This window comes from Balaenoptera musculus, chromosome 11 (assembly GCF_009873245.2).
Source record: "Balaenoptera musculus isolate JJ_BM4_2016_0621 chromosome 11, mBalMus1.pri.v3, whole genome shotgun sequence".
Taxonomy (NCBI): domain Eukaryota; kingdom Metazoa; phylum Chordata; class Mammalia; order Artiodactyla; family Balaenopteridae; genus Balaenoptera; species Balaenoptera musculus.
The window spans coordinates 2,484,750-2,512,051 of record NC_045795.1 but is presented as its reverse complement, the minus strand read 5'-3'; the positions used below and the strand labels follow the sequence as shown (position 1 = coordinate 2,512,051).

At 58.4% G+C, this 27,302-nt stretch overlaps 1 protein-coding gene across 2 annotated transcripts; it reads left to right on the top strand.

Annotated features, from left to right (window-relative positions):
- Window positions 1-781: 781 nt before the first annotated feature.
- PXDC1 (PX domain containing 1) lies at window positions 782-26,554 on the top strand. 2 transcript variants are annotated; one of them, XR_005021859.1, is made up of 6 exons: window positions 782-1,304; window positions 14,181-14,272; window positions 14,682-14,799; window positions 21,703-21,814; window positions 25,537-25,976; window positions 26,085-26,554. XR_005021859.1 is itself a non-coding variant. In XM_036869108.1 (5 exons), exons 1-5 carry the CDS (start codon window positions 1,049-1,051, stop codon window positions 25,652-25,654), a joined length of 696 nt encoding a protein of 231 aa, XP_036725003.1. In that variant the 5' UTR covers window positions 782-1,048; the 3' UTR covers window positions 25,655-26,554. The 2 variants fall into 2 exon arrangements, 1 of the variants encoding a protein (XP_036725003.1); XM_036869108.1 differs by having other exon boundaries at window positions 25,537-26,554.
- The last annotated feature ends 748 nt before the right edge of the window (window positions 26,555-27,302 follow it).

Sequence of the window (27,302 nt, the reverse complement as noted above, 5' to 3'; positions counted from 1 at the left end):
TTCGAAATCTCTCCGGCTCACCAAGCGCCCCAGCTCACGCGGGGACGCTCTTTCCTAGGGGGCCCTTTCCCACCGCCGGCCCGTCCCACTTCTTAGCAGGGGGTCCACTCTCCTTTTGGGGGGACCCTGTGGCTGGCTGGCCCGGGCCTGCCGCGTCGTCTGTCCCGCCTCGTCCCCATCTGTCCCCAGCCGCGTCCGCGCCGTGGCCGGGCGGTGGCGCGACTGGAATGCGCGGGGGACGCGGGGCGGGCGGCTTCGGCCTCCGGCCCGGCCCAGGGTGGATGGGCGGGCGGCGCGCAGACGAGAACCTGGCCGACAGCACCGGCGCCGGGTCCCCGGAGCGGGTGCGCCCCGCCCTCGCCCCCCTCCCGGCACACGTGCAGCTTCCACCCCCGCGGGTCGGGTGGGGCGCGCAGCCCCCCGACCCGACAGTTTCCGAGGATCGAGAAACGGAAAGAGAGAAGTCTCCCCGGGAGCCCGCCCTCCCTGCCCAGTCTCGTCCGGTCCCGGCCGGCGGCTCGGGGCCCGGAGGGGAGGGAGGGGGCGGGCGGGGCGGGGCCGGCGCCCGGGTTTCCGCCCCTCCAGGCGGCCGGGGGGCCCCGCGGCCCCCGCAGCGCGGGCTCGGTAGGCGGCGCGGGGTGCTGAGGCCAGGCCCCCCCCCACCTCCGCTTGGCGCGTCCTCTCGCCCGGAGGCGGGGAAGGCGGACGCGGCCGCGGCCTCGACGTCGGCGACCGCGCCGCCCGCGAAGGGAAGCGCCTTATAAGCCGCCGCTCGGCCAGCCCCGCGGCTCTTCGCCGCCCCATCCCGGAGAGCGCGCGGAGGCCGGGCCGACCCCGGACAGACCCCGCCCGACTCCGCACAGACCCCGGCGCCGGGCAGGCCCCCGACCAGCGCCGGCTCCGGACAGATTCTGGATCTGTCCGACTCTGGACAGACCTCGGACGGACCCCGGCCCCGGACAGACACCCCGGCTCCAGACGGACTCCCCGCCGAGCCAGGCCCGGGCGGGCGCGCCCCCTGCCGGCCGGGGCATGCTCGGCCCGCGGCATGGCCTCGGCGGTGTTTGAGGGCACGTCGCTCGTGAACATGTTCGTGCGGGGCTGCTGGGTGAACGGCATCCGCCGGCTCATCGTCAGCCGGCGCGGCGACGAGGAGGAGTTCTTCGAGATCCGCACCGAGTGGTCGGACCGCAGCGTGCTCTACCTGCACCGCAGCCTGGCCGACCTGGGCCGCCTGTGGCAGCGCCTCCGCGACGCCTTCCCCGAGGACCGGCCCGAGCTGGCGCTCGCGCCGCTGCGCGAAGGTGGGCGCGGGCCCGGCCTGGGGGCAGGGGGGCGGGGCGGCTCCTTTGAAGTGCAGGGAGGGGGGCGCAGGGGCGGTTATTAAGCGGGGTTGGCGACATCCCGGCCCCCGGCACGGGACAGGGACCCTCAGACCTCCGCCCGCCCCCGGGCGGTGAAGTGCAGTGGCGGGAGCGCAGGAGTCGGCGCACGGGGCCCGAGGCCGGCCAGACGGGCGTCCTGACCGTCCCCAAGGCGAGCCACCGGCCAGCGCCAGTGTCGGGCGGCCCCTGCGACCCCCTCCGCGGCCGCGGCCGGAGAGGCCGGGGGAACGTTTGGGAAGAGTTAAGGACAGCGTCCAGCTGGGGCCGCGTCGTGTCTGGCAGCCCCCTCCGAGGCCTCCCCCGGCAGGGCCGCGCCTCTTGTCCCCGGTGACCGACAGCCCGAGTGCGAGGTGCCACGCGGCCTCCGTCCCTCCTCGGGAGGGGCCACCAGGGTGGGTCCGCATTCGAGTTTGATGAGCCCGGAGGCCTCCTCCCCGGCCTTGTGACTTTCCTGGCTCGCAGGGACTGCGTGGCTTCCCGTTTCCTCTCCTTGGCCCGCGGGCTGGACTTTGGAGGCTGCGCAGAGGAAGCGAGAGGCTGAAGCCGAGGCGCGAGGACTGGGGTCCCCCCTGCCCCCTCCCACACACACGCGTGACCACCTGCAGCGCTGAGAATCTGGTGACACTTCCCAGCGCCTTCCTCTAAGCAGATCCCTGGGGCCCTTTTGGGGGCATTTACTGAAGCTGCCCATCTGCCTGAGGTCTTGGGATGATCTCCACTCCGCCCCACGCCCCCCCTCCCCGGGACAGCTCCCACCCCAGTGTGTGAATTATATGGATAATTAGCTCATTCTCATGACACATTCTCGGGCAGACGCGTCACTTGGAAAGGCTCCCAAAGCCAGCAAGTTTGCAGGCCCTGCTCCCCAGAGTCTCACTGTGATGGCTGTTCTGGAGGGAGTTTAGTATTATTTCAAGCATGGCAGCAGTTTACCTTGATCTACTGTTTGGGTGTGTGTGTTGTTATATTTTTAATTTATCAAATGGATGCCCAAATCCGGAAAGCTTAGATGAAGGAACAGCTGTTTATTCAGTGACTTACATCCTTTCTGGAACAAGGCGGGCCATAAACAAACAGGAGCCCCTGAGAGCTGGTGGAGGGCCTGCCCCCCCCCACCTCCCCCTCCCCCCCCCCCCCCCCCCCTCCCCCCCCCTCCCCCGCCCCCCCCCTACCCTCCCCCTGCCCTCTCCCTTGCCCGCCCCCTGCCCACCCTCCCCTGCCCTCCCCCCGCCCCTCCCCACGCCCTCCCCTGCCCTCTCCCTGCCGCCCTGCCCTCCCCCCCATACCCTCCCCTGCCCTCTCCCTTGCCCGCCCCTGCCCTCCCCCATGCCCTCCCCTGCCCTCTCCCTTGCCCGCCCCCTGCCCTCCCCACACCCTCCCCCTGCCCTCTCCCTTGCCCGCCCCCTGCCCTCCCCATACCCTCCCCCTGCCCTCTCCCTTGCCCGCCCCCTGCCCTCCCCCATGCCCTCCCCCTGCCCTCTCCCTTGCCCGCCCCCTGCCCTCCCCCATACCCTCCCCCTGCCCTCCCCCCGCCCTCCCCCCATACCCTCCCCCTGCCCTCCCTTCTGCCCCCCGCCTGCCCTCCAGGTCTCACTCTGTCAGAGGACCCAGCTCAGCTGGGACTCCAGGCTGCCCACGTGGTTCCGCCCCTGTAACAGAGGACCTGACACTCACTTTTCTTGTGCGCACGGGAGTGCACGCTCAGTGTCCAGCAGTAGTAAGCCCTCCACAAATGTGGCTTTTGTTGTCACCCTCAGCGGCTTCTGGTGAGGGTCACAGAAGGTGGGGAGGAGGGCGGAGCTTCGGTCGCCTTGGGATCTGGGGAGGAAACCACCTTGCGGGAGCAGGAGGGTTAGGCTGCGCCGTGCACGCGCGCGCGCCCTGGGCTCTGCCCCCCCACCCCCGTGCAGGTTGTGCCTGGTTGGTTCTGGGTTTGCGAGGTGTCAGTGCACTGAGTGCCTCCACAGGGTGGGCCATCCGCAAGGAGACAGGAAGAGGGTGACCGCCAGAGAGAAAACAAGGCTTAGAAGGGGTGTGATAGCTGCTTTCAAGTGTCTAAAGGGAGAAAAATCAGCAAGAAATGGGTATTAGGCTTGGTGGGGGGCATGCGGGGGGGCAGTCAGATGAGGACCAGGTTGGGTGTGAAGGCCTTTCGAACAGCCCACGATGGACTGTGGGAACGTCTTCTCGGCTGGAGTCCTGGCCAGAGGGCCTCCTGCAAGGCCAGCTCAGCGCCCCTGGAGGAGAGGAGGTGGAGGCCCCGGGGCCGGAGGAGAGGCGACATTAACCCTCTGGTTCCTGGTTCTCTGCCTGGAGGCAAGCTGACCCCTCCCCCAGCACCACCTGAGTTTGTTGTACACCCAAGGGAAGGCCTTTTCCTTCCTTAGAAGGAAGGAAAGTCCAGGGAAGTTGTTTGCCAAGTAAAATACATCGCCATAATGCAAAAGAAGAGTTCACCTTATTTCCAGGTGGATTTACTATTTGCACAAACAGATCGTCTGGAGATACAAACCGTACACACAGAAGGCATCCAGATGTGTGCGCTGTTTTAGAGATGCCAGGTCTTCTCAGTGTAATTCCCATCAGATTCCCTCAGTTTAAATCTATTGCATATTTCTGGGCTCGGTTACATTGGCCCGCTCATCTCTTTAAAAAGCTTTGCAAGTCTAGGTTTGAGAGCTCGTGCTGGCAGTAGGCTGGTAGCTCTTGTAAATGTAGGACTGAACACCTCCAGAGGGTGGGAAAGCCTTGGGTCCGACTTGCATCTTTGACTCTGCGTGCAGTGAAGGGGATGCTGAGCGCTTTGTCTTGGTCCCTGGACTACTGCAGTGGGAGAGTGTTTCTGTGCAGAGAGTACTGTTCCTTGATTCCGCACATACACTGGTGCTAGCCTTGGCTGTCTGTCCGTGGAACGTGTATGTTTCCTGGTGACACGTGCGCAGAGATGTTTAAACCCCTGCGTGGAGTGGCGGCACGGGGCTCACTAGCCCACCTCTCTGGTCTTCTGTTTGGGCGAGGCTGCCCTCAGGACTAGTCTTGCTTCTTCTATCCTTTTCCTTGGTTGGCATCTTGGCCTCTCACCTTATGCTCTTCTGCGTCTGGATCTGATATACCCGTCCTTCCTTTCTTGTCCCCCTGCCTGGGGGAGGGAGGTAGCTGCTTTCCGTGCATATTATCTCTGGGTGACCAAGGTGTCTCCTTCTGCTCTTTCCACACTCTGACACAGGTGTGGCCGAGTCTTTGCCTTAAATCCCCTTTACGTAATACTTACCATGGTTCAGGGCTCCTGACCAGATGTGGCAAGGTCTCTTGCCTGTTGCGTCTCTCGTCTGGGAAGGTTCACACTTTAAAAGACAAGCATGCAGAATTTCCCCAATGACTGTTTGGGGCTCTTGGATTATTTTGATCCTTTTTTAAAAATAACACCCGTTTTAGGCCTTATGAAGTCATCACTGTAGAAACAGATTCTATTTCCAAAGTAGTCAGGTGACCTTTGATCCCTGATTACTGTCAAATCAACACTTTGGTTTTATATTCACTCAGCAAGTATCTACCAGATGCCTCCCCAGCACCAACATCTTCTAGGTGCTGGGGATGCAGCAGTGAACAAAACAGACAAACCCTGCCCTCATGATTCTATATTCGGGGTGGGGGAAATCCAATAATAAACAAGATAAGTTAAAAAAAAAATGTTAGAAGGTTCTACACCTTCAGAAGAAAAGAAAAGGGAGGAAGGAGAGGAGCTGTGACTTGCAGGGGCAGGGAGGGGTTCACTTTCAGATGGGCTGGTCCGGAAGGGCTCAAAGGAAGTGACCTGTGAGGAGAGACTGGGAGGAAGTGGGGAGGAAGCGATGTGGGTGCCTGGGGAAGAGCTTCCAGGCAGTGGCCAGAGCAAGTGCAAAGGCCTTGGGGCCGGCGTGTGCCCGGTGGCCCGGAGTCCTGAGGGGGCCCTTGTGGTTGGAGGGGAGAGAAGGGGGTGGAAGCAGCGGGAGATCAGGGGTAGGGAGTGGGCAGACCACGCTCCGCGTGGGGCTCTTGTCGGAGGTGGAGAGCTTGGAACGCGAGCGACCTGGTGTGAAGGGCACTCTGGCTGCTGCGCTGAGCATGGCTGGAGAAGGGCCGGGGGAGCCGGGGAGACCGGGAAGGTGTGAGAAGTGGTCAAGCACGGACGCGTTCGGGAGGGAGAGTGCAGGGTCTGCGGAGAGACCAGATGTGGGTGTGGGGAGCCTTGGGCGATGCAGAAAGCCCGCAGGGGGAGCTGACGGAGGGCCCAGCTTTGAACACGGTATTTAGCGTTTTCTCCAAATAAGGCCCCTCCTTGAGATCCTGTGCGTGGTGCTGGGGTAACGTCTGTTCACCCCGTCACCGGGGACGTGGGTCTGCCTGCGTCTTTGTAGACCTTCTGTTAGACGTGAGATGGAGGAGCAGAGGCGAAGGCGTCCGGCACCGACCAGAGAGGCCTGGGCGCAGGTCCGCCAGCCGGGACACCCCGCCTCCCCGCGGCTGCAGGGGACAGTGCTCTGCTCCCAGGCCCTGCTCTCACGTGGACGGGGAGAAGCTCTGCGCTTCCCCGAAACAGGCGGGGGTAGATCGCCGTCTGGTCTGGGGGTGAAGTGCAGAGCCCCGAGTCTCCTTTCTTAGTGAAAGTGGCTGAAAAAGAGCAGAGGCCGCCCACAGGTCGGGGCAGCAGATCAGGGGGACAGAGGCCGCCTCTGTCCGGCCTGACGGGCCCTGCAGTGGGCTGGGGTCCTGTCCTCCCCCCTCACAGCCCAGCCCCCATGCATGGCTTCCCTGGAGGGGGTCCTGCCCCTTCTAATGGGGAGAGGGGCAGTTTTCACTTCTCTGGGGCATTTTGGGTGACCTCTCTGACTCACACACCTATTCTTGAATCTCTTCCGTATACAGGGCTGCCGGGCTCTGCCGTCCGCCCGGGTCAGGTGCTGGCACCGTCCTCCTCCCGGGAGCCGGCTGTCTCCTCTCTTCCTAAGGTTTTATGTTTCTTTCCCAGACCCGCACCCTGCTGTCGCTCAGGCTTTGTTCCGAGTTCCCTGTCCGGACTCTCCTTCCTCCGTGAGTGACGGCGTGCTCCGTGGTCCCCTGGTCTCATCCGTCAGAGCTCAGGCCGTGCCGTGGGCCCAGGTGACTCAGGCTAACACCCAGTCAGAGAAGGAACGGCCAGAAACTCACAGAGGTTGTTCGTTCTGGAGCTTCTAGGCCTCGCTTACTTCCCACCAGATTTCCAAGGGGAAGCTTGGTTCTGCATCTCAGCACCGGGACCCGCTGGTAGCATCTGGCTGCCCTCAGGCTGACCCCCAGGGACGCCATCCTTTTCTCTTTTTAAAACAAGTCTGGGCCTGGTGTGCCTCCACTGTGTGTTTTTATACACACTTTTCCAAACGGCAGGAGGTGTTTCTGGTCGGGAGCAGTCAAAGCTAGGGAAGATGGGCGTGCAGCGAAAGGGGGCAGCAGAGCCACTGAGGTACGAAGCAGCGTCGGGTCGGAGTGCCCGCTCCGTGAGGCTCGGTGTGGAGCTGCAGGGCGGGCTGTGGAGAGCTGGCCGGGAGTGATGAGCCCCACAGGCGACCATGGGCGCCCCAGGACCGGCCCCTTGGTGCAGGGCGTCCTGCAGGGGCAGCGGCCGTCAGCAGAGTCGATAGGGGACAGCGAGTGAGGACGTGGCGTTACCAGGGGTTGACGTTGTCCCACTGAAATCGTTTTTATTGGTGTTTCTGTTCACTTTCACTTCCTTGGGTGACAGTAGACATCCACCAGCCCTTTCGGTCATCACCACCGAAAAGACGGTCCCCCTGTCCCTGAACGGGCCTGAGAAGCTTCCCCCCACCCCACCCCCCGCCGGGCCCTGGATCCAAATCCTCCCCGTGACGGGGGCAGGGAGGGGGCCAAGGTGAAGGGCCGGGCGCCTTTCTCTTCTGGTTGGGCCTGGGCTCCCTTGAACCGTGGCAGCACAGACAGGACGTGTCCTGTGTCCCACAGAAGCACAGACCATGTGCCGCGACGCTGTCCTCCAGGCAGACCCCGCGGGGCCCCGCTCCTCCCGCCCCGACGTGAGTCCTGCTGGTGAACACGACGGCCCTGCTCCGTTGCCGACTTACACTGCAGGTCGTGCTGCACGTTGAGGAAGAGACACCTCCGTCGTCCTCTGCTGGTGTGTGACTTACAGTCAGCAGGAAACACGACGAGCAGCATTTGGACCGAGGGTGGGGGGAGGGAAGGAGCGGACGTGGGATTAAGGCTCTTACTACGGTGCCTGCTCGCCACCAGAACCCGCCTGCTTCCCGCAGGGGAAAACCCAGGCCCTGCGAGACTGGCTGACCCACCTGGGGACACGAGGTCACGGCGGGAGGAGGTTGGGCTAAGCGGCCGAAAGCACCGAGCACTGAGCACCGGCTTTGGGACCAGGCAGGTGAGGATGCAGTTTCGGGCTTTGTCTCCTGCTCCCTCCCACGTGACTTCAGGCAGGTGGTTCAGCTCAAGCCACTGCTGCAGGATTGAGAAGCTGGCAGGGGTGGCGTTGCATGGCCGGCCGCCGTGAGCGCTGAAGCCGCGACAGCCTTGCTGGGCGTGTGAGCACCGTGTGATGCAGAGCTTCTGCCCTTTGCCCTGGATAGGCGGCGTCCCCTCACCCAGAGCCCTCCCGGTGGGGATGCGGTGCCAGCCCCCGGGTTGTGGCCTCAGCCTCCCGTCCTAGGGAGTGGGGACGGCGATGGCGCCTGAGAGCCTGGGCAGGGCGTCACCCCTGATACCTCAGTGGGACCCCCACCGACCCGGCCTGGGGCTTTGCTGGTCCAGAAATTGTGATTTGGTGCTTGGCGTGGGGTCAGGCTCGGGGCAGTTTCCGGGGCAGATGCTCTCTGTGTATATTTTCTGTGAGAAATAGAGCTGCCACGGGGGCAGAGCCTGGGTGGAGAGCCGGGCCCCCCTTGGCCCCCAGGGGTGTGTAAGGGCTTGTCTCAGCCCTCCCGCCCCGCTCTCGCCCTCACCCCTGCGCTGCTCCCTCCTCGGGCTCCTGCCTGGAGAGGCAGGTTCCCTGCTGGTTTTCCTGGTGACACCTCCCTGTGGTCAGTTTTGGCCTCATGTCCATCATGCTGGCCAGCATGTGGAGGCAGGTCTTGTCGCCCTGGTGCCCCCTTCGGGATCGAGTGCTTCCTGTTTTGAGAGCCTGGGACGGCTTGTGTTTATTCCCTAAATTCCTTCCAAGTTTTAAGACAGACTAAGGCGGAGTGAAGTGACTCCTTAGCCGTGTTGAGTCGAAGCTTAGTAAGGAATTCTGCTTGTGGTGGGAGAAGAGCGAGGCGGCGGGACCCGGAGAAGGAGGAACTCGGGGAGGGAGGGTGGTGCGAGGGCGGGCATCTCACAGGCCTGGGAAGAAGCGGAGGACAGAAGTCTTCCCGCAGCCCCTTCCCGGGGCCTCCGGACCCGTTATCTTGTCTCTGCTCTTCTTTCTCCTCCGCCTGCTTTCCCTGCCCTGCCTGCTTCTCGTCCTTGGCGAGCCGGCGGGGAGAAGTTCCTGTCCATCAGTGTCGCCTTGGGCATCACTGGGCCTGGGGAGGGCGATGGGGGCAGGACCGAGCCTTGTGTGCAGCGGGCCGGGCATGGGGGCAGAGGGTGGGACCCCCATGGATGGAGCCTGTGAGGTCAGAGTCGCCACGGGTTCCCAGGGAGGGCCGCGTCGCGATGCCTGAGTTCAGCAGAGAATAACCCCCTCGGTTACGCTCTCAAGCTCATCGCTGAGTGAGTCCTTGCTGGTTTTATGTTGACTACCTATTTAGAGAACAAGTATTTGGGAAGTAATCATTGAGGGTTTTCCTGGAAATTTTGAAATATTTTATTTCCAAAATTTGAATGATGCTCAGCGTTTAAAGAATATATATCTCGTGACAGTGCCTTCCTCACCTCGCCCGAGCTGTCTGCTTCTCTGGGCTCTGCGTGGATGGACTTTTGAACTATGCCTTCTTTGGCTCAGTTGGAAAGTCCACATCACAGAAGCTTTCCCTGGGCTCTGCCATGGGAGTCTCCTCTTAAGGGACCGGCATCCTCTGGGTAACGGACACTCCTTCCCAATTGACCCGAGAAGCCTCTGTCTTCACTCCCAGAATTACAGCGGCAGAAGGCGTTCAGCCAGATTCAGCCCTGGGTCTGTCCCTGGAGGTGGGGACGGTCACCAGAGATGTTCAGTCCGAAGCCTCCAGCCACGGAAGTAGGACGTGGGACCAGGTGTCTGAGGTCAGGACAATGGTCTGTGTCTGCTCTCTCAGCCTGACCTTTGTGCTGATACAGTTTGGGTTCGGTTTGGGTTCCGAGAATGAGTCCGGTGTTTGTGTTTGTATAAAGACCTAACCCTGGAACTGACAGAAGCTCGTTTGGAGTTCTCCATTTTCAAGGGTAAACTAGTTTAGACGGAAGGGGTACCCTGGCTGCTCAAGGCTGAATTTCAACCCCCAAAGGGAGGTGAAATTGACATACTGAAATTTACGTAGTCGTGTTATCAATCTTATGGTTTCAAATTTTTGACAGTTTTGGGCTATATCTGGATAAATTTCTCACCTCACAAATTGTGTAGAGTGAAATTTTTTAAAATTGACATTATATTAGTGATGACGCTTTATCAGAAATTCGAAAATTTCCTGGGGCTGTGAAGTCTTCTGAGTCAGTTTCCTTAGAACTTGGGTGTGGCAGGTGGACCGCATCCCTTCCCGCCGTCCTCGCTGGACTGCGTCCCGAGCCTTCCATGGACTGCTGGCGCCTCCTGCTGGCCGGCCCTGGAACGGCAGCCTCATAACCAAGGGGGGGGGGGGGGGGGTCTGAGTTTTTCTGTCCAACTGTGCAAATTTACAACCATTTTATCCGCTTGCAGTTTTTAGAATCACGATCTCAGATAGTAAAACTGAGTCAAACAAGATCCCCACAGTTTTCGTTCAATCAACAATATTTGGAATACAAAAGCTAAAAGTTCTAGATAATCCTAAATATTGTACGTAAGCCATTTTGAAAGTGAAGTTTAAAATAGTTACTGTAAGCAAGTGACATTTGGAAAGCTCTGCCGGTCATCAAAGCCAAAGCTCTTGGGTCACCAAGGAAGATACAGCAGGTAGAACAGAAAGCCCTCCGACTACCTGTACGTCGTTGGGGGTCTCCATACGCCGTCTCCTGGGCAATGATACAGGCCCCAGATGTCGGCTCTGCTCACACCACGCCTGGTGCCGTGTCATTTTGAGAATTGATCCTGGTCTTGGGTGTTGCCATCAGGTGTCTCGGCTTCCAACAGTTGTGAACTTGAGAACCTGATGGGGGCGGACCTCAGTGGGTTTTGAGACATGAAATTTTAAAGGAAGATTTATTTCATTTCTGCACTGTTTTGGGTTTGTGTGTTTGTTTGAATGTTTTCCTTCCGCATTTAGTACACCTCCCTGTTTAATGGGAAACACCTTTAAAACACCTGAAGGAGGGTGATTTCCAGGCCCAGGAGAGGCGGGAAATGTGGGTGCTGGCGTTTGAAGAGGGCCAGGCCACTGGAAGCCCCGTAGCCAGTGGTGACCCCTTCCTGCCCTGATGTGGGGTGAGGGAGGGGCTCTTTGGGGGCCAGGTAGCCTTGGGGGCCGCCCGTAGGTGGATGCCAGTCAGCCTAGCTGAATCCATAGCTTCACGAGTCTCCACCATTGATTCCCTCCCCAGGGAAGAGGTGAGTGTCCTTGTCATTCACGTGGACGGGTTTCCTTGGGGAAAGGAGGACGCACCGTGGGAACGCTGATCCCGTTCGCCTTGGTTGTCACCCAGAAGCCACTATGCCACGGGGAAATAAATTATGAAGAAGGGCCCCGAACCAAAAGCCAAAGCTTAAAAAACTATCCCCTGTCACTCTGTTCTTGCAGGAGGGATTCCAGCATGTTCTTTCGCCATTGAAATGTTTTCAGCCCCTCTTGTTTTGAAGCATGTTTTCATTTCCAGAGAGCACCATTTGGCTTCTCCTCAGAAGCATAAAGGCAGCGATAAGGTTGCAGCTTCCACAGACAGAACCAAACAGGGTGGCCGGCAACTCAGTGGGTTTGATGCCACCTTGGTCTTGGGCAGCTCTCCTGTGAGGCCTGTGACCTTGAGCCTGCTGGCCGGGATCCGGCTGGGGTGACGCCGAGAAGCATGGGATGCAGTTGGCACCCATAGGCTGGTGGACACACACAGATGATAACTTGTCCTTGACTCTGTTCTCTTGTGCAACTTTATTCCATCAACAGACGGCCAGCGACCAGTGAATCCCCTGCGGGTGTCGGTGTCAGGCCCTGTGCTGACGGCTGACCGTGGGCACCTCCTACACTCAGCTTCCCAGGTGGGCTGGGGGAGGCCACAGGGGAGGGAGCAGCTCTGCTGCAGAGCGGTGAGTGCTGCAGAGGTGGGGTGGATGGAGCTCTCCCAGAGCTCAGAGCAGACCGAGTCCCGCCTGGTGGGTGGGGGGCTTCACAGAGCCGAAGGCGTGTCCCACGCAGCCTTTAAGGGATGCTGGGATTTTCCCACTCGAGCCTGGAGGTGGGGGAAGGCCAGTGGGAATGGGTCCCCCAGAGGCAGTGCTGTGGGCGTGGGGGCCATGTTTTGGTGGCTTGGACCCGTTCCTCGGGGTTGGGATGAGGATGTGGTAGTCACAGAGCAACGGAGCTGGTGAGGTGGGCGAGGCTGGGATCGTCAGGGTCTGTGCGCTGAGCCTAAACACTTACGTGTTCCCAGAGGCCTGACCAGGTACTTCTTGCCTTTCTCTGCTTCATTCTGGAAAGCAGGTCACCAAGAAGATAGGGTTGCCAGGTAAAGTACAGGACGCCAAGTAAGTTTGAGTTTCAGATAAACACTGAATAATTTTTTAGTGTGTCTATCCATACTATTGCATTATTCATGGTTTATCTGAAACGCACCTTGAACTAGGTGTCCTGCTTTTTACTTGCTAATTCTGGCAACCCTAAAAGAAGATCAGCATAGAGCAGAATGTATTTATTTGACTGAATGGTACCCTTGGTGGTTATAAACCCAACCGTGGGCTAAACATGCTTTACGTCCTAGAAAATGGGTATAAATATGCTATATGCCTTGACCAGACAAGAGGCTAATCCTATAAATTGTCCTTACAGAATACAAAAACACAACTACTGTGTCATAAACTCGAGTGATTTAACACCAGTATGCTAGATGTAGTAAAAATTGAAACATGACAGTAGTTTTGCTTGTCTTAGAATAAAGAAGCTCTTTGTGGGGATGATTTACATAATTGTCCTGTCTCTAAAAACAACTTTTCAGAGTCCCTCTTTTCCTCTGTAGACTTGTCCATAGCAAGCAAGAGGTCACAGAGGGGTGTGTGTGCGTGTGTGCGTGTGTGTGTGTGTGTGTAATTCTAAACAAGGAACTCAGGGCTGAGACTCTGGCACCCTGGTGTTTTCCTTCTCCCTTCTAGCTGCCCCCAGCCTGCAGGGTGGTGGGTGGGCCAGGCAGCCTCGGTGAGAGGGGAGGAGGTGGCCCGGGACCCTCTCTCCGGCGACGGCTGGGGAGTCGTGCTGAGGTTGCTGGTGCAGGCTGTGTGGACCGAGGCTTGGGGTCTTTGGCTAGCTGCCTGGGCCCGTGTGGCTTGGGGTAGGGTGGGCAGGGCCAGATAGCCCACTGAGAAGCAGGCCCCCAGGTGGCCAGGTGAAGGTGCACCCAGCCTGTGCTCCAGGAAGTCCAGGGACCGACTCCTGGCCTTGACTGGACGTTCTGACCCCAGCTAATGCGAGGGACCCCCTGCTCAGCCCAGGTCTTCAGAAGTGCCCTCGCCCTATGTCTGGGGCGCCCCTGGTTTCCATGGACCACGTGTTCTGGGGCCTCTTAATTTCAATCACGTAGTTTAGGAGGTTAATTTTAACACTACGTGGACTTAGTGAGCTGCCTGCAAAATGAACAACCCTTTCACCTGTAAAACAAAACCAGAACTTCTGAAAACTGGGATTCAGTGACTGAAAATAGTTCTGGGATTTCAGCCTCTGTGGTTTGGTCGTAGCTCGCCGGGACCAACATCCTGGGTCACGTGAAATGCCCTTGGGAATCTGACTTGCTCCATCCCTGGGAAGCTGATGTGTAGAAGCTGTGCTGGGAAGGTCTGTGCTCTGCACTGCTCAAAGGAAGGCAGAAACGCACCCCGAGTCTCCGTGCCTCTAGCTCTCGTGTTTTAGAGACAGAATACTGCGCTTTTTAGTAGCCAGTCGAGACTTCCGGTAACCGGAACGCGGGTAGAAGCCGATTCCTGGAAGGTGCTGAGTCATGCCCACGCTGGTTTTCTCTGGGTAAAGATGTGATTTTTTCCCTTCCAAAGCCGGTATCTAAATGACTTGTCTAAACACAGGCTCCGTTTCCAGGGGGCCTGTGGTCATCTCAGCTGGGTCACTGGGGGCTGGTGGGTCCAGCCTCCCCCAGCTACGGCCACCACGCTGGCGGGGGCTGAGCTCTGGCCTTGTCCAGGGTGTGGATGGAGCGTCCCGCTCGGAGAGGCCTCTGATGGTGTCCCTGTGGCTTTCAGACGGACAGCGTCCACTGCAGCACACGCGTTAATCACTCGTTGGGTCGTTGAAACTTAAAACGAGGTTGAGAGCCGGGCTTTCAGGGCAGGGCTGCACGCACGTGAGGCCGAGTAAACCCCCCAGGTGTCTTTCGTGGAGGGCGACGTCGGGGTGGCGTCCCCGTCGCGGGATGCCTGTTGTCCTGTATTTAATTCGGGAGCACACTTCTTGGTCTGTTTTTCTGACGGAGGCGTTTCTGTCTCAATCCCAGGGCTGGTCGCCATAAAGGACGCCCACGACATCGAGACCAGGCTTAACGAAGTGGAGAAGCTGCTCAAGGCCGCCATCAGCATGCCGCGCAAGGTGGGTGTGCAAGGTGGGTGTGCAAGGTGGGTGCGGGCGGACGGGCGGGGCCGGGGCGCGCTTCCTGGAAGCGTCAGGTGGGGTCAGGTGTAAGCCCAGGGAGGGAAGGCTCCTTGGGCTCTGGGGGCTCCGGTGCTTTCTCCCTGGGGAGGAAGCGGAAGTGACGGGCTCGCGGTTTACTGGAAAGTGAGGGGAGACGGACGCGCGTGAACGCTGGCGCAGACCAGGCGCGAACTGTTCCCACTGTCCCCGTCCTGTGGGCCTCGAGCCGCCGGAGCACCTGACAGGTGAGTGGGGAAGCGGCCCCGTCCGCGCTCAGTCCCGCAGTCTGAGCAGTGCGGGGCCACCAGCGTCAGACGGGCTGCCTCGCGGGAGGAAAATGTCTAGGAATGAACGTGTTTCTTCCCAGTATTCCAGGTCAGAAGTTGTGCTCACCTTCTTTGAAAGATCTCCCCTGGATCAGGTGTTAAAAAATGACAACGTCCATAAAATTCAACCCAGCTTTCAAAGTCCGGTGAAAATATCAGGTGAGAGCCACAGGGCCACCAGAAACCTTCCCAGCCCACTGTCCACGTGCTGGACACACCTCCCGCCTTGGGACCCAGAAAGACAGCCCAACAGAAGGGTGGAAGGAGCAGGGGAGGGCCCGTTTCCTGATTTTTAGGAAACGGTGTGTTTCTACCTACTGACCTGCAGTTTACACTCTTCCTACTTCCAAAGCGAGTTATCTGGCGTATAAATGGGAACGTACTTAAATGGTCTATGATGAAAGCATCAGTGAGGCATTTTGAAGTGAATTACTGGAATGCGTCATCCAGCCTGCAAAAATAAGAGTCCACCTAGCACAACACTGACTTTGTTCTTGGCTTTAGGGCGGGGGCACAGAAAGGGACACACGGTGTAGGTCTCCTTAGCGTGGACGCTGGGTTGAGCCTTCTGGCAAATGTCAGCAGCGCTAAGAGGGGATGGCCAGCCGTCCTGCGGGTCAGGGGGGAGCGAGGGAAGCCTGGGTTCAGCCCGGTGGCAGCTTCCTCAGATCTGGGCCGTACGTGTTGTTACAACATTAGACTCTGTTTTTGCAGTGCTGTTGGCAAAGCCTCTGAGGGGCATTTTGTAGGAGAAGAGGTCCGTCTTGGAAGTCTCAGGTACCGGGCTTCCCCAGGCAACTTGTCTGGCCTGAGTGAGGTTGTGTGGGCGTTTGCCGGGCGCAGAGGGGATACAGCTCGGCCAGCGGTGACATCCCACAGGCCACCTTGATGTGAGGGGAGGTGGGGGGGGGTCCCTGTGTCCAGCACCTGAGTTCTGAGTGGAAGGAAGGAAAGAGGAGGGAGTGGAGGAGGGGGACTCAGAGGGAGGTGATGGGGAAGAGTCAGCAGGTGAGGGGACCTGAGCCCAGAGCCGTCACCTGAAAAGGAACTGGGTCCCGGTGATGGGAAGATGGAGGGGGCACGTTGGGGTGACGGCTGACGTCACTGGTATAAAAGTGTCCTTACTGAGTGATGTACCACGGCAAGGATGAGATTCCTGAATTGTGTGCTGGGGCGAGGCGGACGGGGCTGGCAGGTTCTGGGAACCCGGGACGGAAAAGTTACTTTTCGCTCTGACCGTGTGTGAGCAGGACAGGGTTCGGCCTGGGTTTGCGTGTCTGCCACTTTTGTCATCTTCCCAGGAGAGCTTCGTGTGTGTCCTTAGGAAGATGAGCAGTGGGCTGGGGGCCCCTTCTTAGCTAGCGCCTGGCGTCCAGAACCTTCTCTACAGGAGGGTGAAAATGGCGGTCATCCCTCCTGACCGGATGTCCGGGGACCCCAGTGTCCAAGGCTCAGAGAGGCTTCAGAGCGTGTCAGGCTCCGTGTGCTGTCACCTGGAGCGTGGGCACCTCTGCCCTTTAGTCTTGCACGGAAGAGCCCCAGCACTGGCATCTCCATCTTGCTTTATTTCTTTCTGTTTTGCGCAAACAGGAGAACCGAGAGCCGCAGAATCCTTTCAGGGCCTGGGGTTGGTGGCAGGCGCAGGTTGACCCCAAAGGCCCCAGGGCGTGAGAGGGACAGCCGGCGCTGCACGCAGGTGCTTCTGATGGCGACAGCCTGGCGTCCCCAGCCTCTTAGTGCCTTGTCTTTACTGCTGATGCGGGTAAACGCACGACCCAGGTTTACCCCAACGCGCTGAAAGGAAGGAGACAGGATTGAACAGGGGTAGCGCTGGGGTCCCACGTCGGGGTTTTAACTATGTTCTTGTGTTGTTTCGAGGACTGAGGACAGAGGTTTGGGGTCCCTCCTGCCCACGAGCCCAGGAGGCCTGGCACGCGGGTCTGGGAAGGCAGGGCCTTGGCCTCCCCGCGCAGGCCGGGAGCCCAGGTCCTGGGGACATCGCAGGGGGCAGTCCCTGCAGCCACCGCGGCTCAGCACGGAACACTTGGTGACACGGGGCTGCCTGACAGTGGGGTTGGTAAACAGCTATCGCGAGTCAGCTGCAGAGAGCCTGAAGCCTCGCGCCAAGACCACGGCCTGAAGGCAGCCCTGCGGGGAAGCTGGCGGGGTCGCCCCTTCCAGAGCTGAGAGTCTCCCATGCCTGGGGTCCCTCCTCCTCGTCCGCTCTAATCAGTCGAAGGGGTTCTCCCTCTGCTCTTCGCCCCCAACCTCGCTGGCTCTCCCTCTGCCTGAGCGCGTGTTTCCCGTGTACGGGAGCGTGGGGCTGGGCGGGGGAGTTCCCACGGCGTGTGAGACGTGCTTTCGTTGTGCACTGAGCGAGGAAGTAAGGATACTGAGACAAGGATGTGGCAAATTCAGAAACACTTCTAAAGGAACCGTTCCTTACAGGAGCGCTGCCAGCCCCGGAGGGCCTGGTCCCGCGTGGGCAAGCCCTGCTCCTCCGTCTGGGCCCGTACTTGCGCTGCGTATGGACTCGGGAGCCCCCGGGCGCTGGGCCTCAGGACCCGGAGAGCCGGGCGCCCCGAGGGCCGAGGCTCCAGCAGCCCAGCCTCCCCCCGGGATGTGTCCTCAGTACCGACATGGGCCACCCGGACCTGACTTCCTGGCTCATTCATTTATGAATTTCCTGTCATCCTGGGCATGTCAGGCTGTGGTCACTCTGGCTTTCCATGTCACCGTCGACCCCTCTGCTCCAGGCCCTGGGCCTCCTGCTGGCTGGGCCCTGTCTCCTCCCTCCCCACAAGCCCTGCCGTCCACGTCCACTGCTGTCCAGCTAAATTCCACTCGTGCGTGGAAACGGCCGTGCCCGCTGTCACCCCCTCCCCCAGACTTCTCAGCACCTTCTCAAGCCTCTGATGTGGCATCCTGGGAGGTGGTGCCGTGGCGGACAGCCCTGACCTTGGCCCACCCTCAGGCCTCCTGCGGTGACCTCTAGGTTGACCGGCTAGGGGTCAGGGGCTCCACTAGATGGCGCCAGACGCCCATGGTGTGAGAACCAGCCGCCCCCGGGGCCACGATTCCGGCGAGTGCTCTGGCCTCTTAGGTGATGCTTTGGACCAATGCAACCTTAAACATTCTTCATCCCGTGTTAATCTAAAAGTTTATTACCAGGTCTAGGAAAACTTAAATTTAGTTTTCTACGCCATGGCTGTGTCCGTGCAGCTTAAAAGAAAGCATAACCCTCAGCCTCGGTCTGGCTGCTTGGATTAATCGATATTGGCCCCCAAAATCATAGTACTCAGGTTTGGGAAGGCTGGAAATACAATTTCAGTTTTTAGTAACCAGGCATCTGTACGGTCTTAACCTTAATTTTCACCACACGGGGAGAGTCCTGGTCTCCAATTAATGAAAAGGCATGGCTTTGGGTTTTGTTCCGTTGCCGGAGACATTGAAAGTAAAATAGGAAAGGGGATCAGAGAGCGTGTGAATGCTTTCAGGGCTGAGACTGTCCGCAGAAAAAAAAGAATAGATGAATTAATGAACTGAGTTATGGTGGCATATGGGGCATGTGAAAACAGGGCTGCAAGTAAAAAAATAGCAAATCACCACCAGCCAGACACTGGTCATTGTTGCAGCAATGACCACTGGTAGAGGCTGAGATTAGTGGGTGAAAGTTTAAGGAGAAGCAGGATTTGCCCTTGCATCTCCACCAGGATAGTTCTTAACTACACAGAGAGAGATAGTACCCTCATTTTGGAGAAAACCTCCTGACCCGAGAGATCCAGACGACATCCCAGGAATAAGTAAGGCCTGTGGGTATCGCACTCCTGATCTGATGCCCGAGGGAAGGCAGCGTCCCTGCAGGTTCCTGCCGGACCGTCCACCTCTGTCCAAGCACGGAAGCGCCAGGCAAATTGAGGCACAGTCAATGAAAGACTCACCAGTCCGCGTCCCAAGTGTTGCAGCCAGGAGAGATGAGGCAAGACCGAGGCCCTCGAGGCCGTCAGGGGTCATAGGAGGCTGAACCACCGCCTCTTCCTGCCCCGAGGGATCCGGGCCGGGCCCAGGACAGACAGAGGGACATGGGTGAAACTCAAGTGCAGGAGGTTTTAGTTTAGAGTATTGTGCCGATGTTCATTTCCTGGATTTGCTTGTCGTACCATGGTTATGTAAAACGTTAACCAAAGGACAAGCTGCTGTGCAATCTGTGAAAGCTCTATACTGTTTTTGCAACTTTTCCGTAATTCTAAAATTAGCTCCGAAAAAGTTTTAAGAAATAAGAAATGGCAAAGCAGGACTCTTCTTCATGTGAAAAAAATTCTGTACGCAAAAAAATGGCTTGAAAAGGAACTATTTCATGGAACTGGCCATGTATGTGATTAAAGTCATTAAATGGACCAGTGATTTTGGCTGTAGGTACTAAGCTGACTTCTAAGACATTCCCATTTTCAGTATATTTGAAGGTAGGCTTCAGATGCTGAAGTTTTTCAGTAAGCGTAACATTTCCTTTGGTTCTTTTTATTTGGGTGACCCAACAGATATGAGGACATTTGGAACAACGACAGCAATAACTACCATTTACGAGCCCCAGCATTTGTTAGATTCTTTATAAAAACCGTCTCATTTAATCCACACCTGTGCCCCTTAGGATAGCTGGATACTGTTATTCCCATTTTACAGACTAAAAAGCTAAGCAAGGGGTAACCTGCTTCCCACGCTTAAGTGGCAGAAGTGGAGTTTCCTGGAGGGCCCAGCTGGCCTTGCAGACAATTGGCTTCTCTGCACAGACAATTAAGGAATGATTTGTAACAAATTTGTTTTGGGGGCTGGTTCCATTTTCTAGATTCCACTTTCTAGAGCTCCAAATGTCACATTTAAGAAAGATTAGGAAGTTCCTATACAAGGTGACTCCTGGCGACATTCACAAATGTTTTGCAGCACTGACGTTTTTTCACTTGTGGGGTCCTCCCCTCCAAATTCCCTTGGGAGGCGGTGGGAGAGAGGATCTGGGGGCTCTCAGCTGGCTGTCCTGAGGTCCCTGAGGTTTTACGTGCTTCCTGGGACAGGTTTGAGTCAGTTAATAAAAGCAGTAAAGAAAGTGGTTCTGTGCCGTTGTGCGTTTTAAATCGTGAAGCAGGGGGATCTTAATCTCTCTTATTGGGGTGTCGTCCTCTGCAGTGTCTTGTCTGCTCACTCAGGCTTTGGTCAACATCTTCGTGCTGTTTTTGCACCTGGTGGTGTAGTTGACCCCAGAGGTTCCAAGCACTGACTTTTCGCTGGTTTTCAGCTCCTTCTCATGACTTACAGGCTGTCCGAGGCGGGTGGGCTCCGGGTGGGCTCAGCCGGGGAGAGGAGGTCGGGAAAGAGCCACGTGCTGATGCCACGTGGAGTGTGACCGACCTCGAAAGGCCGGTGAAACGAGCGCTGTCACTTCTCCAGAAAGTCAATTGGAAATTTTAGCCATTACTTGGCAAATCCGATTGATGAATAGTCATTTTATCCTGGGGGGCAGAGGTAAGGAGGAAATCTTCTACTTTTTCTTCTTCTTTTTTTTTTGTGTAGTTCCCCTAAGTGTCTTCACATAGAGAGAAATTCAAAGAACTGAGAATCAAATACCCAGAAAGATGAAAAGTAAATAGGAAGTTACAGTTTCACTTATTAAAAAAAAGCAAATCTGTACATGGGGATAAAATAATCTAAATTATGGTACGATGTAAGCAATAAAACAACCCCGCAAACAACAATAGCATCAGATGCCCGATGGGACGGGGCAGCACGGGACATCCTTGTGGCCTGTGCCAGGGCCAGAGGAAGGGCTGTTTTGAGCCGTTTCCGTGCATCAGGCCCCAAGTGGGAAGATGACGATTATTGGATGTGAGAACCCGGCAGGAGCTTAGAGTCTGTTTGGAGCACGTTTTTAAGGTGAGGTAAGTGAAGGCCCTGATTTGACGGGACAAACGCGGCCCTGAGCGCGGAGTTCGATGACCGGGGGCTGAGGTTGGGGATGAGACAGCACACGGGGAGCGGGAGCCCTGGTGACCCTCCAGGTCTATCCTTGGAGAGTCTGTGATCCACTGAGGGAAGGGAAGGACGCACAGTCCCCGGGAAATGTCAGTAAGAGCTTCCCCAGGTCGGAGAGGGGAGTCAAGTGCACTTACGTTTAAATGGACCAGATGACCTGATGGAGCCTGGGAGCTGATAGGCTCTTAGAGCTGGAAGGGTCCTTGGAGATCATCCAGGACAGTTTTGAAATTTCCAGTTAGGACACTGCGTCCAGTGTCTCGGGGTTCCCTGCTGGGCTGCGCCAGGGAGTCCCAGCTCCCAGCCCGGTGCTGTTTCAGCTGCCCACGCCTCCGCACACACGTGCACACACACACACACACACACACACACACACACACACCCACAACCCCGCCACCACCACCACCACCGATGCCCGGGCTTCCCCGTCCCCCCTCGCCTTCTAGAGCTGGTGAGCACCAGACTTTACACTTGGAATCTAACCGCACAGCCAATGTAGACACACAAAGATGATCTCTTTGTTGCCCTTTTAAAATTACCCCAAGTTGTACTCGTTGGTGAGAAGTCAGTTTCTATATAGGATTATATAAAGTAAAAGGTGAAGTCACCCGTTTGGTTGAAAACGCACACGGATCGCGCTGGATCCTCACGGTGACCCTGGGCCGTGTTATCTTCACCTGAGACACAGGTGAGAGCTTAGAGAGATCGGGTGACCTGGGCAGAGCCCACGTCGTGTGCGGTGGTCTTGGCCCGAAACCCAGCCTCTTTCTGCTCCAGCTTCAAACCCACAGGGCGGGCGTATGGCGAGAGCGCTCGGACTGCCAGAGCGCCTTTCTGCGGGGGAGAGATGCCCCTCTTGACTGGTGTAGGGTCGGCAGGTGTGGCCCCTGGGTCTGGGCGGCGGAGCATCCTCTAAAGTGTGAGAAAGGAGGGGGCGCAGCAGGAGGAGGGGGCTGTGAGGAGATCAGTGTGAGCCCCAGACCTCAAAACTTCAAAATCTGATCCCCTTCTGAATATTTCCCTTACTGCTTTCGCTTTCAGAAATCATGAGGTCCAATGGATTTTGCTTAGCAAATACGGAAACAATCGTTATTGACCACAGTATACCAAACGGAAAAGACCAGCACGCAGCTGTGGACCCCTCGGAGCACCTGTAAGTGCACTGATTCGAGTGTCGTTTTACACACGAGGTCCCGAGCCGTCAGCCAGCGCCCGGACCAGGTTCCCTGCCCGCTTGGGGCTCTAGGAAGGGGACAGAGTTTGACCATGCGGCTGGCAGTGGGGAGGGGGGACGTTCAGCAGGAGTTGCCTGGCTTCAGGTCTGGGCTGTGCTGGGCCCTGGGGGGTCCGGGGCCACGAGCCTCCTCATGGGGGCCCGGTCTCCTGGGGTGGGGGGGGGGGGGGGCGTCAGCTGCATGTTGGCCTCTCGTCGCCTCCCAGGTGGCTTCTGTGGCTCACGGGCCTGCCCTGAGCGGGGGAGGATGCGTTGGCTTAGAGGAGGTGGGCGGCTGAAGACCCCCCGCCCTCCGTTCTTCCTTCCTCGGGCGACAGAACTTGGACCACGATGGGGGCTCTAGGAGAGCCACCTCGGGCGCTGCCAGCCGTCTCGGGATTATCGGGCAGGACCCGGCCCTGGTGACGGTCCAGGCCACGCCCGGGGCTGTCCCTGCTGTGCGAGCTCAGGGGGTTCACGCCCGGGGCTGTCCCTGCTGTGCGAGCTCAGGGGGTTCACGCCCGGGGCTGTCCTGCTGTGCGAGCTCAGGGGGTTCGTTCCCGTCTCCTGGCTCCTCTTCGCCCCGGGTGGGACCGCCGTGCTCTCGCAGGGTCTCCTGAAGGCTCAGGTGACGAGAGTGGACGCCTGACTCTGGGACCCCCAGGCAGCTCTGGAAGCGCAGGGTCTCCTGTGGGCACTTGACCGGCACAAGCCTGGAACCAGGGGGCCTCTCAGAGTCCGGGGGTCCCTCCGCACCCCGTCAGCCCCACGTGAAAGCGGACCAGGACCGACCCAACTGCCGCCATGCCTCGCGCTCAGCCGGGACCACGCACGTCGTACGCACCGTGTGTGTGCAGACAGCTCCCAGCCCGAGGGTCCCCCGAGCCAACTCGGAGCTGGCATCGTGGGTCCGAGCATCTGCCGACGTGGATTACGCGGTGACGGAAGGAGGTTCTGCTTCATGGGAAGAGCTTCTGGCCGGGCCTGTCCTGGTGGAGTGGTTGGTGGACCACCAGGGGCTGCAGGATCCCGGCTCTGGCTCTGCATCCCAGGGACCCTTTCTGTCTCTGAGAGGCCCCGAGAGGCCCTCTGCCCCTGGCATGAGGCCAGCTCTGAGAAGGAAGTTCAACCATGAATCGTTTTGGAGGAGAAACATGGAGAGAAAGCAAGGGCTGTAATGTCACTTTTCCAGCCAGCCCGGGGCCCTGCGTGGCCAGGGCGACCCACCCTCAATCTGCAGCGCCGGGTTGGTGGGAGAGAAAGATCGTGCGGAAACCTCTGCGATCCCAGGATAGCTTAACAAGGAGATGTCGGCCTCTGAGCGGCCCAGGAGCGTCTCCAGGGAACTTGGGCTTGCCGGGCATTTCTCCAGGTGCCTGACCTCGGGCAGCCCCGCAGTGATGGTCTGCTGCGGTCTGTCTCTCGGGAGGGTCTGAACAAACACTCCAGGGGACAGGAGGTCACAGAGAGAAGCCTCTCCTGGCCACAGCTGTCCTCAGTGGTCCTCGACAGCGACTGTGTGGCCCCAAGGCTGTGGAGCAATGCTGCCGGGCCCGCTGTTAGGACCTGTCGGTCCCCACACTGTCCCTGGGGGAGAGCAGCTACAGTACTCAGACCAGAGACCCCCCTGCACTCAGGGACCAAGTGTGTGTGCCTGGTGGCGGTGTGAGAGCGGGACGGCTGGGCCTCCGCCTTGTGACCACCCTGGTTGGCTGGAGGGGTTGCCAGGCTCCGGGAGATTCTGCCCAGGCCTGGGGCGAGCCCCGACCCTGTCCTCACTGGTTAGAAACGGGGATTTGCCAGGCCCGCTGAGGACCACGGGGGCTGATGGGGACCCTGACTCGGCCGAGCATCCCAGGTCCCCTTCCTTCCCCAGTTCTCAGGGGATCTGAGGGCAGGAGGGGTAGCAGGGGCAGGAAGCAGCTGGGCAGGGCTGTGTCGTGGCCGCCACCGGGCCCGTCCCTCACCTGCCCGGAGCCTTTCCCTGCACCTAAGGGCCCCCTCTTGGCCTCGCTGCCTGCGCGGATGCAGGGCTCCACACATCTCCACACACGCCCGTCAGCATGGACTTAGAGGGAAACCCGCCTCCATGCCTTTCCTGTCTGATTTCGAAGCTGCCGTCGCCGCCTCCTCCGCTTCCCCCTTGAAACTTAGAGGCGGCAGGCCTCCCTGGGACCCCATTCACCCCACGTGCCCCGGATGCTGGAGGGGGGCCCCCTCTCCGCCCTCCCGCTCCCCCCTCCCGGCTGGCTCCTCAGCCAGTGTAGCCGGGCCGGCGGCTGTGTGGTTTGGGCGCCTCGTGCCCTGCCCGTCGCTGCCCGGCTTCCCGCTGTAGTTGAACCCCTGTGAGGCCTCAGGGCAGGGGCAGTGTGGACAGTGTGCTCGGTGGCCCCAGGCCCTCTCCGCTGCCCTGGGCAGGGCCTGCGTCCGCCCCCTCTGCCACTCCCCTTTGTTTGGACTGGTTCTTAGCTGGGGACAATGGAAAAGGTTCAGGCAGCATCTGTTTCCCCTCCTGGGGAGAAGGTCCTCCGTGCACTGTTTTCTCTGTGAGGCAACTTTTAAAATTTGTAGTCCTTTTTTTCCAGCTTAAGCAAGTGTGCTTAAGCCGAGGCTGGGTTAGGCAGGGCGTGGAAATGGTTTCCATTCCTGGGGAATCCATGTTGAGAAGGTATTTAGGTCACCTCACATTTGGGGCACAAATCCTTCCTTGAGTTCTTCCCGTGCGCGCCATGTAACGCCCCACATTGAATGCAGGACCCAAATGAAGGACCCTTCCCTCCGCTAACCTCCTCTGCCCTCACCCAGCTCCTCCCTGGACGACTCCTGCCTCCTTGGTTGTGTGTGCATGTGGCCCAGGAAGCAGTCAGGCTGGGAGCTGGGACCACACAGCCTTCTTCACCCGTCTTTGCCATGGTCCACAGCCCCAGCACGTGGCAGGTTCCTGTGCCTGGTCCACTCTGTGTCCCCAGAGCCTGACCCAGAATAATCCCCAGATGGAGAGAGAAATACTCACTGTGTGAATGGATGGATGAATGGATGGATGGATGGATGGATGGATGGATAGATGGATAAATGGATGGATGGATGGATGGATGGGTGGGTGGATGGATGGATGGGTGGGTGGATGGATGGATGGGTGGATGGATGGATAGATGGATGGATGGATGGATGGATAAATGGATGGATGGATGGATGGATGGATGGATGGATGGATGGATGGATGGGTGGATGGGTGGATGGATGGATGGGTGGATGGATGGATGGGTGGATGGATGGATGGATGGATGGATGGATGGATGGATGGATGGATGGATAAATGGATGGATGGATGGGTGGGTGGATGGATGGGTGGGTGGATGGATAAATGGATGGATGCCTCAGTATTGGTCAGTGAGAGTAAATCACAGTCTCTAAGGCAGTGAAAACCAAAGCTGTGATGGCTTTGGAGTCAGGCCCATGTGACTGATCAATTTGCAATCACGGTTCCTTCCACACTCGCTCCACACGCAGCCTGGTGGTGGATGGGCCGGTGTGGTGGAGAGCCCTTCCGTGCTGTTTGATCCAGAGACCCTCCTGCCAGTGACCGTCTGCCCTCTGTCCACTTCAGCGGGGCCGGGGGTCAGTGAGCCAGCCCCGGCCTCACCTCTGCTTTCCCGTTTCAGGTTTGAGAACGGCGGTGAGTTTGCCTCCGAGTTGGAGGATGGGGATGACCCAGGAGCTTATGTCACCAACCTGTCCTATTACCACCTGGTGCCTTTCGAGACGGACATTCTGGACTGAGTCTCCACTGGGCCCCTCCTCCCCCAGCTGGTGACCGTGGCTCCGCTGAAGTCCATCATGCCAGGGACCAGGCCTGCCCAGCCGCCCGCGCCCATGGAGACCCCAAGTCTCCGACAACCAGGAGTCAGGTTACGGGGGTCCGGTGCCCCTGCTGCTTCTAGGGGTCTTCGCGGCCTGTGTATGCATCCCCGGGGCACGCCCCCTCCACGCCTGGAGGGGCCACAAGTGCCTGCAGGACGTCCCGGGCCGGGTCTGGACAGCTGCTCCTCCCCCCGCGTTCCCTCCCTCCACAAGCGCACAGAACATTTTGCGTGGCATCTTGGTGAGCCACCAAGTTCTGGACAACGCAGCCGGGTGTGTTCTGTCATCCAGGATTTCCCTGGAAACCAGGATGTGCAGCTTCCATTCCTGTTTTTTATCTTCTATCCAGAAACTGTGGGCTTCACGTCAGCCAAGGGAGTGTTTGCGGAAGGTTGGTCGTGAATGGGGTTTTGGCTGCGGGCACAGGGGAACCACTGACTGGTGCCCGTGTGATGAACTCTGCGTGGTGACGATTCTCCCGAGAGGAAGGAGTTCCCCCCTGGGCTCCTACGAGGGGTGACAGCGCAGTGGCCCCCGGGTGGCTGAAGGTCCCCCTTCCTGCCGGTCACCAAGATCTCAGTGATATACTCGCCATATCCACCTGAGTGGACGGGAATCGGGAGGTCACCGAGTGTCCCCAGCGAGCCTCCCTCTGCCTTCGGGGAGGGTCTGGGTTCTGCGTGTTCATCTCCTCACAGAGAATACTAACGACCAGAATTTCTCGTGTAAATAATAGTAAATTATTGAGAATCCTAATTCTTTTACACAGTCTGTTTTTTAATCTATTTTAATTAAATAAAACACATTACCCTACGTTTATTGGTTTAAGGTGTGGCTCTTGTTATCCCTGCCCTACACGCTGCGCCTCCGGGCTGCCCCCAGCACTCCCGTCTCGTTGTCCTTTAGGAAATGTGCTGTTCTCGCCCTGGGGAATGATCTGTCCAAACTGGAAAGTAAACAGAGTGTTCTTTTGAGTTAGGGTTTCCCCGTCTCCATGCTCCTCGCTGGCAGCCACGGGAAGCCTCCTGGAACCCAGCTGCGCAGCAGATGGGCTCCCCGTGGCCTTTGCATCCCCCTCTGCTCCCGGCTGTGCTCGGCTGGGTGCAGCCTGCTTCCAAACAGGCTGTCAGGCGGCCAGTGGGGTCGACCAGTTGCCCTCTGCTCTTGGGGGTAAAATTCAGGTCTGTACAGGACGGGGCCCCTTGCCTGGCAGGGTTAGAATAGATCACAGCTAACCACCTTCCAAGTTCCAATCATTGATTCCTGGGTTTTCCTCGTTACCCACATTCTGCAGGGGACTTCTCCCCAGCTCTGGGACCACAGTGATGGCAGCTCCCTGAGCGCATCTGCTCGCGGGGGCTGTGTTACCCCCTCACGGCCCAGCTTGGCTCCCCAAGCCACACTCCCCCCCCAGCTTTCATGCAAGAAGCTTCACTGTTTCCAGTCAATGCACAGTGAGATCTCAGATGTTGGGATATTTATTTTCCTATAAAACACATCAGAGTGTTCTCTGGCTTCTTTTTTTTTTTTTTTCTGGAAAAACATGATCTTCTAGACCCATTTGTTA